The sequence below is a fragment of the Apaloderma vittatum genome, unplaced genomic scaffold (genome assembly GCF_000703405.1).
Source record: "Apaloderma vittatum isolate BGI_N311 unplaced genomic scaffold, ASM70340v1 scaffold33019, whole genome shotgun sequence".
NCBI classification, from domain to species: domain Eukaryota; kingdom Metazoa; phylum Chordata; class Aves; order Trogoniformes; family Trogonidae; genus Apaloderma; species Apaloderma vittatum.
Genome location: NW_009734033.1, coordinates 2,901 through 15,867, shown reverse-complemented (window position 1 = coordinate 15,867; position 12,967 = coordinate 2,901). Strand labels below are relative to the sequence as shown.

Sequence of the window (12,967 nt, the reverse complement as noted above, 5' to 3'; positions counted from 1 at the left end):
GAGTGGTTGGCAATATCCTAAAAGTATGTTGTTTTTTGTGGAAGCTGCTGCCGTTTTTCTGGTGTCAAAATAGGTACTTTTGAAGAAGTCAGCAATGGGGTAGTTGCACAGTTTGTTCAAAGAATTTACAGTTAATACTCCAAACAAGATGTGCCCGATACAGGGCATATGTCGTGTTACAGAGGTATTCCAGGGCTGTTCCTTCCCAACGCGTGGTCAGACATGTCTGCAGTTGCACGACCAGTTATAGGACCAGGGTTCAGGTGCTTCGCTCTCGTAAAAGGACCCGTGTGCCCATTCCCGAGGCTGTGTGGGCAGCGAGGCGGGAGCCGGGTGAGTTGCCGCAGAAGACTCGGCTCAGGCCGTGGCCATAATTGGTCATGCCTGTTCTACACAGATGTTCAGCTGCAGCTGCAGCTCAGTAGCTCTTGCAGAATCAACACCAGATTGTGTATTGTTAATATTACAGGGCAGAGTCCCTCTGTTTTTCTCCTTCTGGGTTTCAGGCTGGCTGTCCAACACCACAGCAGTCCCTCGTTCCAGATGTACTCACCTGCTGCGCGGGAGCGGGCTTGCAGACTGAGCGTGCAAATGTTGCCCTGGAACACGGGGGCCCTTACGTGCTGAATGAGTTGCGTCAGAGCCTGATTTAGTGGAGGTGTCATCTGGTAGATGAGAGGGAAGAGCTGCCCTGTGGTTCCTTTTAGAAACCCATCCCTGTGCTGGGGCTAACATTAGAAAGCAGCTAACATACAGTAACCACACTCGTGTTTCTTGGAGCCTCAGACTTCTATACTAGCACTTGTTACGTTTCCTGCTGCCAGGAAAATATTCCAGAACTTCTTAATATCCATTTTGACATTATCCCTCTTAGAAAACTGTATTCATTAACAGTCACCTGGGAGTTTGTTTTTCCTCTTAAGCTGAAATGATAAATTCTTGCTTGTTTTTGCTCACAGCGAGCTAAACATAGTCTAGGGAACTTCTCAGATGCGGTTTTCATGGAGTCATACTTCCATTTTTTATTTTTGAGCTTGATAAGCCTTCTTCATGCATGGGATCGTATGATCAGTGCCAAATAAGCCAGAAAGAGCCAGGTGCCTTTTCAGCCTGGTTTTCCTAGGCCAGGCAATTGGTGAAAAACCTCACAATTTTTTTGTAGCACAGATAACCATGTTGATTTAGTCACTGAGAAAAAACACACAAGCTGGTGCCAATTTTAGAGTTTTAGTTTATCCCACCCCTGTTATGTATTTTAAGGAGGGGAGAGAATGTGTTTTCACAGACTCCTTAGCTGAAGCCTTTTCACCACTTGAGTTTTCCACTTGTAAGATAGAAATAATTCTTTGTACCTGTTTTTTCAGGATAGTGTAAAGGGTTGTAAGTTACTCTGTGAAAGTGTGTTATCATACAAGCACTGATTTCCAAGTCTGGTTGTTCAAAGTGATGTGAAGCAAATGTGTTCATGTCTGTGTGTCAGCCAATCCCCTTCTGCTGAATGTTCTTTCAGGTTTATGGCCACCAATGACCTGATGATGGAACTGCAGAAAGATTCAATAAAACTAGATGAAGACAGCGAGAAAAAAGTTGTGAAAATGCTTTTGAAATTGCTGGAGGACAAAAACGGGGAAGTACAGAACCTCGCTGTCAAGTGGTAAGAGCCTGGGCAGTAATTACCGTGTTCCTTGGCAGTAACGAAGCGGCCACAGGCTGCAGAGATGCGGCAGCGCGGAGCCTGGCCCTGCAGCGCTGGCACCTCGCTCACACCTCCCATCGTGGGGGCTGTCCCCTCGTGCTGGGCGCAGAAGCTTCTGTCTCTGGTGATCCTCAGGCAGGGTGAGTTCACAGATCTCTCGGTAGAAGCACGAGGTGATTTGGGAAGTACTTCAGTGTTTATATTGTGAGTCTTGCCATATCAAAAGCAGCACATCTAAGGTTTTATTTATTCAGAGAGAAGCCTGGTTTTACATTTTGGTCATCAAGTTCCTTTCCTTTCTCAGGCTCTGAAATCCAGTGTTGCGTTTACCAGTGGTCCTGTCTTTGAGAGAGATGGTACTAAACATATGTAGCTCTTCAAAAATGGCAATTGAATTTCAGGTCCAAATCCTACTCTGCAAGGGCATTTTCAGTAAAGTTTGTAATGCACTTGGGTTCTCTCCCTGCTTTGACTCCAAGTGTAGCCTGTGCGGTTGCTTTACCTTTGACCGTTTCAATATTTTTTTTTAAATCCAAATGAAAAAGGCAGAAGGTTCCTTTATTACTGCGTCCTCTGACGGAGTGATCCTACTGCTGATGCGTTCTCTCCTGGCTCTTTCCCCAGCCTGTCTGAGTGGGAGTGTTCATTCTAGCAATGAGGTTGAATGGTCAGGCCTCCCGCAGGCTCTGGAAAGGTGGGCTATGTACAGACAACTTGGCCTGCCTGTAGTTTTTCCTACTGTGGATCTTAATCATATTCCCTTCCTTTTAGCCACATACTGCTCCTATCCCTGTGCTTTCCCTGGCACCTTTGGCCCTTTCTCTTTGGTTCCCGCTGTCCTGACTTTTTCTAGCCCTGTTCCTGTCTCTGCCTGCTTCGGGTCTGTTTATTCTGTTTTTTTAAAGCAAAACGAGTTGGTTTCTGAACAGAGTGCAGATTTCTTTGCCTGCTTATCCATGGTTGCCTTAGCAATAAGTACGTGCTCATTGCAGTCTCTAATTCATCCAGAATGTGCTGATGAGAAGGCCTCAAAATGGAACCAGTACTATTTCCTTTTTATATTTAAGAGGTACTCAGAACAGTTAATGTCCAGTCGGTTATTCCCAGGCAGGTGGCAAGGGTCTCTAAGGAGGAGAAATGTGACTGTTTGAAGGGCGCTGGCAGTTGGATTAGGCCCAAGTGTGGGTCTGTGCAGCCCACACCAGGGTTCAGGAGTAACTTAGGAAACTACTGAGATGTCTTGCGCTTGATTTTATCATCCAGAACTGTGATACCGTTTCTTCAGAGGAATGCTGAAATCACACTTCACGCCCGAAAACGTCACAGATTTGAAATCCCTATAAAAACTTCCCCTGTTCCTGGTTCTGTAGTTGCTACTGATGTTCTGGTAGCTATTGTACCTGGGGGAGCCTGAGCATCCCTTTTGGTGGTGGAAAGCGCTCCGTCTTCCTCCTCATTCTGACTGACTTCTCCTCCCACAGCCTGGGCCCTCTGGTTGGCAAAGTGAAGGAGTACCAGGTGGAAACCATCGTGGACACGCTGTGCACAAACATGCTGTCGGACAAGGAGCAGCTGCGGGATATCTCCAGCATTGGACTGAAAACAGTCATCGCCGAGCTGCCACCGGCTTCCACAGGTAAAATGCCTGTCCCTGTTCGTCAGACTGAGGCACGAGGGAAGGAGCCTTTGGGAAGCAGAGGAGAACGTGTAGGTCAGAGCTTCAGAGTTACAGGTCCCTTGTTCACCTGCTAGAGGACAACTGATGAAATGAGGAGAGATATTAGAAGCTGAGGCACCAGTGCGATTAAAGATGGGATGAAATGAAAACTGCTTGTCATCCTGAAGAAATTTTAAGTCTGAAACAGCATCTGGGTTCCTGCAGAAATCCGGTTTTGTTTATGGCAATCCTGAAGCGTTCAGTGCACTTCAGGAGGTGGCCGTTGGGGCAGTCTGGCAGCGCCGTCGTCTCCACCTCAGCAGTGTCACTGCGATCCCAGCTGTGCCAGCGCTGCACCACCTCCTGTCCACAGCCCCACTGACACAGCTAACCTGGCTGCCTCTCCTGCATTTGGAACTACGCATCCCAAAAATGCAGCAGCTATTCAGGAGGAACCCGAGGCTCCAGAGCTTTTAAGATTCCTCTGCAGCCATCTCATGTGTCTTGTTCCTTCATGGCAGGTGGCCACGGTCATGCTGCCAGGCTGGTGGATTTTAGGTTTGAGAGGAGAACTAGAAATAGTATACAAATACTTGCTGAGCTCCTCTTTCAATTTCTGCAAAAAGTTAAGCTCTTGCAAGCCATCCTTTCAGAATTCTTTATTTAACATACATCATGTGAACGGAAACAATTTCGAGGGTCACAACAGATAAGTTGTCTCCGTAGGGAAAAAAGTCATGCCAAAAGCTTTTCCCTCAGCTCTGCCCCCTGCGTTGCACAGGCCTGGGAGCTGCCTGTGAGACAGCCAGGGCATTTTAGGGTAAAAGACACTCCAAGAAGAGACGCTTTTTCCAAATAGCTAACACAGCGTGCTGCAGCGCGAAATATCTTGCTGTTTGCAGGGTGTAGTCACCATCTCAGACAAAAGCTGGTTGACTGCTGCTCTGGTTAGGTCTCCCAGTGGTGATTTCTTTTTTTAATGTAGGAGGCATTGAATGGTTCTCAGCATTAAAAAGACTTCTTTTTTTGCTGAGGGAAAATCTTTCTCCTGCAGGCTCCACCATGACAGCAAATGTGTGCAAAAAGATCACAGCCCAGCTTACGGGAGCCATTGGCAAGCAGGAGGATGTCTCTGTGCAGCTGGAGGCTCTTGACATCCTGTCAGATATGCTGAGCAGGTACCGAAGGATTTCCTTCTGGCAGCTGTATGTGGCAGGGGGCTCTATGGATGGGTGTGCTTTTGGTTTCTCTGTTTCCCTAATCCTACTATGAGGACTTAAAAATAAAGGATTTGGGTGGACTGCCACCAGGGAGTATCTCAGCAGAGCAGATTCCCCAGCAGGGAGGAGAGATGACGTGCCGAGCCATTCTGTGCGGTAACGTTGGTGTTGGGTCCCACAGAGCCTCGGTTCAAACTGGAGAAGGGAGAGAGAGGGCCCAGCAGGGAAGTTTATTTTAGCCCTGTGACCTGATGCCACATGCATTTTTTCTCCTGGCTGCCTCTTTCTCTTGTTACGTAAGTTCGAGTGACAGTGTCATATGTCAGCTGCATGCAGAAAATTATTGACAAATCCCCAGGTCATCCAGAAGGACACAGTCAAAATCAAACTCCTGCATGATGGAGACGAAAAACCTCTCCCTGTGTTTTACAGAAGTCAGTGCCAAACCCACCCCTTTCCTCTCCCTCCCCACAGTATGCGTGAAGTCTTCATAGCTGAAAGATGTTTAATTTTGGGGTTTTTTGGTGGCAAGAAGGCTTTTCCTCTGAGGCTTCAACTCTCAACTTCTCTCTGGTTCTGTTGATTGCAGACTGGGGGGAACGCTCTACTCTTTCCATTCCTCTATCCTGAACTGCCTCCTGCCCCAGCTGATAAGCCCCAGGCTGGCAGTACGCAAACGGGCCATCATTGCCTTGGGTCATCTTGTTTTGACCTGCAGTGGAAACATCTTCTCAGAGCTCACAGAGCACCTGCTTGCTGAGCTGAAGAGGAATGAGTCTACTTCTACTACCAGGACATACATTCAGTGTGTTGCTGGCATCAGTAGGCAGGCTGGACACCGCATAGGTAGGATGAGTAGCTTGGACTGGTGCTGGAAGTGTGCATGCGTTTTAGAGCGGCTCCTTTTAGTGGTGAAAGAAGTTTGCTCACTCTCTTCCTAATGTATTAGTGGCTTTGCCTTGTGATCCCCTCTGTGGTCTTGCCCTGGCTCTCTGGTCTGCACTTGGGACGGAGGAGACACCAGAGTAACTCTGTGGCTGCCCTCCTGTATTGAGTTCATCTCAAGGTCTTGCAGCGCTTCCCTGCTCTGAATTAACACCTCTGTGAATTAGGTCAGTGGATTCACCCCATTTTAAATGAGAGAAATGGAGGGCAGTGTATTCTATTACTTGCCTGAAAGATGTGCCAGAGCTAAGATTAGGTCCTCGAAGATCTCAAATCACAGCTCTTGCCATGACCGAAATGCCAACAAGGGGCTGAAGACAGAGAGCCGGGGTCGTCTGCTGAAAACCCGCACAGAGCTGCGCTTTGGTGGGCCGCTGGCTCCTCGCCAACGAGGTCCAGGAGGGGAATGCTCTGCCCGGCACTCGAAGGAGGCAGCAGATGGCTGAGCTGTTGGCTGCTCCCATGAGGGGAGGCTGGAGTGATTCTTCATGGTTCCTTACTTTGTCTTTCCCAGGAGAACATCTGGAGAAGATAATTCCTCTGATTGTTCAGTACTGTAACGTGGAAGACGACGAGCTGAGAGAGTACTGCTTCCAGGCCTTCGAGTCTTTCGTGAGAAGGTGTGTGCCCGGGAGGAGCCACTGTGCACCGTCCTGCGTCCCCGCGTCCTCCTGCGGGGAACATCTGTATGTTCAGCACGTGGGGCTGAGCGCCTGCCTGTGAGCCTTCCTGCTCCCACAGGTCACAGATGAAACATCTTCACCTGCAGAACTGGGCTTAAGTTACGAGCTGTGTTACCTCAACACATGCGAGTGTGTTTCTGTATGGGTTTGGCAGGAGGGGGAGTTTTCCTTGTCTGGAGGATCCCTCAGCCAGAGGGAGCTGCCTCATTCCTCCTGTGCGGAGGGAGCGGGAGGCAGGAAGGGGAGCTGCAGCTCTCCTGTTACATGGTCAGATGTTTACTCCTTGTGTTGGAAAAGGATCCCTGCAGAGCTGTTGAGGTTTTCTCCCTTGAAAGGAGGATTCAACCAGGTGGTGAAGGCAATTTTTAATTTTTTTTTTCCTTATAGAAATCATTGCATCCTCCTCAGGGGAATGTGATCTTGCTTCATGCACAGCAGGAACGAGCAGCTCTGGTTTAACTTACATTAACAAAATGTTTTTATAGTCCATGAAATATTTTGGGATCTTTTTGAGATTAATTTTATTATTTGGATATTTAAAATAGTTTAGTCTTTAATTTATTAACTCTTAGGATTTTTATTTGTTGCAATAGGTGCCCAAAGGAAATGGACCCTCACATCCCTAATGTGATGGGGTTGTGTTTGAAGTACATCACCTTTGACCCAAACTACAACTATGACAATGAGGAGGAGGAAGAGGAAGAGATGATGGAAACTGAAAATGGGGAGGGTGACGAGCAAGGTGCCTGCTTGGGAGGATGCCTGTGCTCAGCAGAACACTGGGTTAACATTTCTCCCCTTCCTGCTTTCTCACCCCCTGTCATGTTACTTTTCAGATAGATCTGCTTCAAGACAGTCAGTGCTTTTAAATGAGTTATTTTAATTTACCGATGGTGACAACATAGCATTTCTATATGCTTTCATACTCATTGGGGTAAGATCCTGGATGGCTTCGTGCAGTGTATGTTAAACCTTCTGCCAGTAACATAGTGAATTTGAACGCTCTTTTGTGCCATTCAGGAGTCTCTAAGACAAATACTTTCATGTTTCTGGCTTTAAAATCTGGGAACCTCATTCTCACTTCAAAACAAAAGCCTTGATGCCTGAGCTGGAGCAGCCACTGAGGGTAGTAACGTTAAGGTTTATTCTCCATCAGCTCTTCCTTGGAACAGAAGAGTCTGACACCGGGCAGCCCCGAGTTGTTTTGGCTGGTAATGACTTCTGTAGGGACAGGCTGCTCTGGACAACTTCACATTCCCAGCTCTGTGTGAGTTACTGGCATCTCTGGTCAGACGGAGAGGGAACTTCTGAAGATCAAGCGTTCCTCTAACTCCGTTTTCTCATAATGGTGCACCTTGTTTTCCCGTGTCATCTTTCTAGAAAGTGATGACGAGTACAGCGACGATGATGACATCAGCTGGAAGGTCCGCAGGTCTGCAGCAAAGTGCCTGGAGGCCATTGTCAGCAGCAGGCACGATCTCCTCCAGGACTTCTACAAAACTCTTTCCCCGGTCCTGATAAGCAGATTCAAAGAGAGGGAGGAGAATGTCAAAGCTGACATCTTCAGCGCTTACATCTCCTTGCTGAAGCAGACGCTGCCCATCCAGAGCTGGCTGCACGCTTTGGATGCCTCTGGCAAAGATGACGTTCCCCTGGCGATGCTGCAGAATCAGGTATGTGAGAAGGTGGCACTGGCTTGTAACCTACCCCCGGCGTGGGCTCTGGTGACCGGGGGCAGTTTCCTGCTGCCCGCTGTGGGTTCCCCTGCCACGCTAGCAGCGCCTCCAGCTCGGTGGAGCAGGCTGCTGGGGCAGCGTGGCTCCGTGCCCTGGGAGCTGGGGTGACTCTCATGTTTCTTTCTGCTTTTTTTTTTTCCAAACTGCAGGTCCCCAAGATCGTCAAAGCCTTGCACAAGCAGCTCAAAGAAAAGAGTGTCAAATCCAGACAGGGTTGTTTCAGCCTCCTGACGGAACTGGCCAACGTTCTTCCCGGTTGCCTGGCGGATCACATCCCTGCGCTCGTCCCAGGTAAACTTGTCTGGGGCCTGGGGGTGAAGGAGCAGCATTGCCTTAATCCATTCCTAACATGTATGCTCCTTGCCTACGTGTTCCGGTTTTATTCCAGTGCGTTGTTATGCTCAGCATCAGGATATACACGTCAAGTTCTGTCCTGCGTGGATGTGCAGAGCAGCTCCCAGATCCATGCTGGCCTCTGGCCGCCACTGAAAGCCAGGATAAGAACATCGGGTTTATTTGCACGGTTTCCTGAAGAGATGCTTTTGGGAGGACTTGTTCCAGCCTCCTTTGAAATTAGCAGGAATTGTGCTGTTAGCCCGCTGAGATCAGTAACACAACTGACATTTTCTTTTACAGAATGCAGTTGGCATTAAAAAAAATTATTTGTATTGACTGATTATTTAATTTTCACCAACCCATTTTTCTCTGAGCTTCCCGCCCTATGGGCTCCTGAAGAATCCCACTGCTGAAAGGCTCCTAGTCCTGAGGTCCTGCCTTTACTTTTGGTGTAGTAAATATAATTAACCTGTGATTGTTCCTGGGCTGGGGGCTGCACCTCCCTCTTACAAATAAGTAGACTGGAAAAAACATTCAAACCAGGAGTCAGGCATTACTTCAAAGGCAGCAAGCAGTGTCGGTGTAAATGGTTCTCAGTAAGTCGTCTGGGAAACATAAATGTGTGCCACAGAAGCTGGACTCGGAATCACCTCCCTTCTGCGAAGGCAGTCCTTCTTCAGTGGTCCACAGTTGTGTTCCAAAAAACAGGAACAGGAGGTGTAAAACTGGATAAATATAGAGCCTCTGCTGCTGCTTATTTTTATTTTTTTTTAGACTTCCAATAGAAGCATGAAGGCAAAACTGAGGAAGGGGCATTCGTGCTGCTTGGGGTCCCTGTTGTTGCGACTAGGCTTTCCCAGTCTTAATTTGATGCCTTTTTGTCATACTTACTTGCACTTGACTAATGAGCCCTTCTCGTCTCAGCCCAGAGCGACTTTTCGAATCACCTTTTAAAAAGCTGTGGTAGCCAGCCACCTGAGACTGCTCTGGAGACCAGTTATGTCTGAATGGCCACTTCTGGAGAGCAGGGAGACGGCGAGGAGAGAGTCGCCCTCTCTAATGGCACGTGTCTTCTGGGTGGGGAGAGGAAAGAAAGAAAATTGATTCCAGCTGTGTCCTTCTTTGCGGGGCGGGTGTGATAAAAACTGCCTGATGAAGTAAGGCGGCAGTTGTTCTTGTCTCCTCTGCGCAGGTATTGTTTTCTCCCTGGCTGATAAATCCAGCTCCTCCAACATGAGGATTGACACTCTGTCGTTCCTTCACGTCCTCCTGTGCAACCACCAGCCGGAGGTGTTTCATCCTCATATCAAGAGCCTGTTGCCTCCTGTCGTGAGCTGTATTGGTGACCCCTTTTATAAGATCACTTCAGAAGCTCTGCTGGTTACTCAGCAGCTTGTGAAGGTTATCAGGCCTCTGGACAAATCTTGCACTTTTGATGCCAAGCCCTACGTGAAGGACATTTTCCCTGGTACTCTGAAGCGACTGAAGGCAGCCGACATCGACCAGGAGGTGAAAGAGCGTGCCATCTCCTGCATGGGACAAATCATTTACAGTATGGGAGACCACTTAAGCTCTGATCTCCAGCCAACCTTGAAGATCTTTCTGGAGAGGCTCAAAAATGAAATCACCAGATTGACAACTGTCAAAGCATTAACCTTAATTGCTAGTTCTCCACTTAAAATAGATCTGAGACCCATCCTAGGGGAAGGTTTCCCCATTCTGGCTTCCTTCTTGAGAAAGAATCAACGTGCCTTGAAACTGAGCACTCTGACTGCTCTGGACATCCTGGTGAAGAACTACAGCGACAGCCTCAAGCCTGCCATGATCGAGTCTGTCCTAACGGAGCTCCCCGCGTTAATTACTGAGAACGACATGCACGTTTCCCAGGTGGCTGTCGCGTTCCTCACTACTCTGGCTAAAGTTTACCCATCCTGCATCTCTAAGATCAGTGGAGCAGTTCTTGCTGAAATCTTTCAGCTTGTCCACTCTCCTTTGCTTCAAGGAGGGGCGCTGGGCGCCATCATAGACTTCTTCCAGGCTCTGGTTCTGACGAAGGTGGCCACCGTGGGCTACTCGGAGCTGATGAAGCAGCTGACGGCGCCGATTTACTCCTCAGGTTCAGCCGGGGCGTCGGTGACGTTACACAAGCAGGCCTATTACTCTGTGGCAAAGTGCGTGGCAGCCCTTTCCTTGGCTTGCCCCAAGGAAGCCCCTGCGACAGTGAACCGGTTCGTCCAGGATATAAAAAGCCCCAAGTCCAGCTCTGCTGTGGAAGTGCTAGCTTTCCTCTCGCTGGCAGAGATGGGGCGCACCACGAACCTCAGTGCTCAGAGAGAGCTCAAAACCGTCATCCTGGAAGCATTCAGTTCCCCCAGCGAGGAGGTGAAATCCGCCGCTTCCTACGCGTTGGGGAACATCAGTGTTGGGAATCTGAAGGAGTATCTTCCCTTCATGCTGAAAGAGATTGGGAGCCAGCCCAAGAGACAGTACCTGCTGCTGCACTCCCTGAAAGAAGTCATCAGCTCCTCCCCGGCCGACGGCCTCAAACCTCACGTGGAGGATATCTGGGCTCTGCTTTTCAAGCACTGCGAGTGCACGGAGGAAGGGACACGCAACGTGGTGGCCGAGTGCTTGGGGAAGCTGACCCTGGTGGATCCTTCGGAGCTGCTGCCCCGGTTGAAAAAACAGCTGTCTTCAGGTACTGGGAACGGTGGGAGTGGGGAAATCCTTTCTTCTGCTGGGACATCCTCCTGCCTGGCGGGGAGGAGAGTGTTAGGAACAGGGACTGTGCGTGGAGATTGCGCGGCAGCGGGATTTAAACAAGGAGGTTGTTAAGACAAATCTTCTGTTCTCTTATCTCTTCAGTGCATGTGTAATGTGACCAGGAGAAGAGTACTGTGAAGTTCCTGCAGTGATTTCGTCTCTTGATCTTCTCTCTGTTTTTAACTTCCATCTCCATCGCAGGCTCTCCCCATGCCCGGAGCACGGTGGTCACTGCCGTCAAATTCACGATTGCAGACCAGCCCCAGCCCATCGATGCCTTCCTCAAAGGCTGCATAGGTAGGCAACTGCCAACCGCGGCACGAGCTGGCAGCGCGAGGTGTGTGGTGTCAGTGGCAGCTCAGGAATTTCCCACACCTACATGATCTAATCCAGCTACTTTTTTGTCAGCGTTTCTCTGTTTTGGGGATTACAGAGCAACACTGGCACGTGAGTCCTTGTTAAGTGCTCCAATGCCTTGCCCTTGGGTATGTTCCATTGGTGACAGGATTTTAGGGAGCCTGAGTTCCTTCTGCGTTTAAACTTACGATAAGGATCTTGGAAAATATAACCTGTGTTAAAAGGTTCTCATGTCTAGGGAGGCTACATTCCAGATCTGTTGTATAAAATTGGGCCTTCTGTTTCAGAGAAGTGTGAGCAGAAAATAAAACCCAACTTCCTTGAATGCTGAAGCCTCTGGTTTGACTTTAGGATCAGGTAGCTGGAATCATTTGGTTTGTTTTTATGTCCAAGTGCAGGAAAGTCATGTTTCTTCCATGGTTTCTCCTCCCAAATGAAGGGAGGGAAAGCATTTTGAGTGTCTCTGCTAGACTGTACCCCTGGAGTTATTTTACCAACTCCAAAGCTGGCTCCTTGAAATACAGATATACTTTTAAAAGTACTTGTAAAACACTGCAGCAGGACAGACCGGTGTGTTCTTATCCCACAGGTGACTTCTTAAAAACTCTTCAGGATCCAGACCTGAACGTTCGACGTGTGGCTTTAGCCATGTTTAATTCTGCTGCTCACAACAAACCTTCTTTAATCCGAGATTTACTCAGTGCAGTTCTCCCCAGCCTGTATAACGAGACGAAGGTCAGGAGGGAGCTCATCCGGGAGGTACGTCGTGGGCGCGGCACAGCAGCGACTCGGTGCACATGAAGCTGAGGTGAAGCTGTCCCCCTGTCTGCTGTGACGTGACTGTGGTGCGGTTTGTCTTGTTTAAGGTAGAAATGGGGCCGTTCAAGCACACAGTGGATGATGGCCTTGACGTGAGGAAAGCTGCTTTCGAGTGCATGTACACGCTGCTGGAGAGCTGCCTCGACCGACTGGATATTTACGAGTACTTGAACCACGTGGAGGATGGCCTGAAGGATCACTACGACATTCGGGTAGGTGCTGTGCCTCAAGTGCTGGGGCGTCAGTCCTTCGGGGGGGCCTGAGTCGAGCTGGCGTGTCACCACAGCACCGAGTGCCCCTGCTGCACCGTTCCCGGTTCTCTGCAGCCTTTCGTCTGGCCTTGTCCGGCTCTGGTTTGACTGTGGGGGCCTTGGAAACGCAGCCCTGGTGTGGCTGGTTTTAGAGGAAAGTTACCAAAGCCTAAGTTAAGTTCCCTCTGCCTGTAGACTTACCACTGTCACTTGCTCAGTGTGGCCAGTGACACTATGCTAAAAGAGAACTGGTGTTGCCATCGATGGCATCCTGGTTTCACAGGAAGCGGAGCATCCTTTTCACCCTGTTCTTTGGGTTACCTCCCGTCAGACGTGGCTGTGGCAGTGGCACAGGCCCCGTGCCCGGTGAGCCCCCCCCAGCCACCCACGAGCAGGGCCCAGCCAGCGGCCCCGGGACGCCGCTGCTGCCACAGGCACAGTTCTGGAATGACCAGAGCTCTCAGTGAACCAGAGCAAATTCCCGGCGCGGTCAGAGGGCCGAGA

At 49.4% G+C, this 12,967-nt stretch overlaps 1 protein-coding gene across 1 annotated transcript in view; it reads left to right on the top strand.

Annotated features, from left to right (window-relative positions):
* The first annotated feature begins 1,496 nt into the window (after positions 1-1,496).
* CAND2 (cullin-associated and neddylation-dissociated 2 (putative)) overlaps positions 1,497-12,967 on the top strand; it is a 12,019-nt gene continuing 548 nt past the window's right edge. Inside the window, 12 exon segments of the mRNA XM_009876130.1 lie at positions 1,497-1,654; positions 3,178-3,332; positions 4,408-4,531; positions 5,163-5,419; positions 6,033-6,138; positions 6,795-6,943; positions 7,582-7,874; positions 8,087-8,228; positions 9,466-10,971; positions 11,238-11,333; positions 11,983-12,152; positions 12,260-12,442. Of these exon segments, the coding sequence (XP_009874432.1) occupies positions 1,515-1,654; positions 3,178-3,332; positions 4,408-4,531; positions 5,163-5,419; positions 6,033-6,138; positions 6,795-6,943; positions 7,582-7,874; positions 8,087-8,228; positions 9,466-10,971; positions 11,238-11,333; positions 11,983-12,152; positions 12,260-12,442 (3,321 nt within the window). The 5' untranslated portion in view covers positions 1,497-1,514.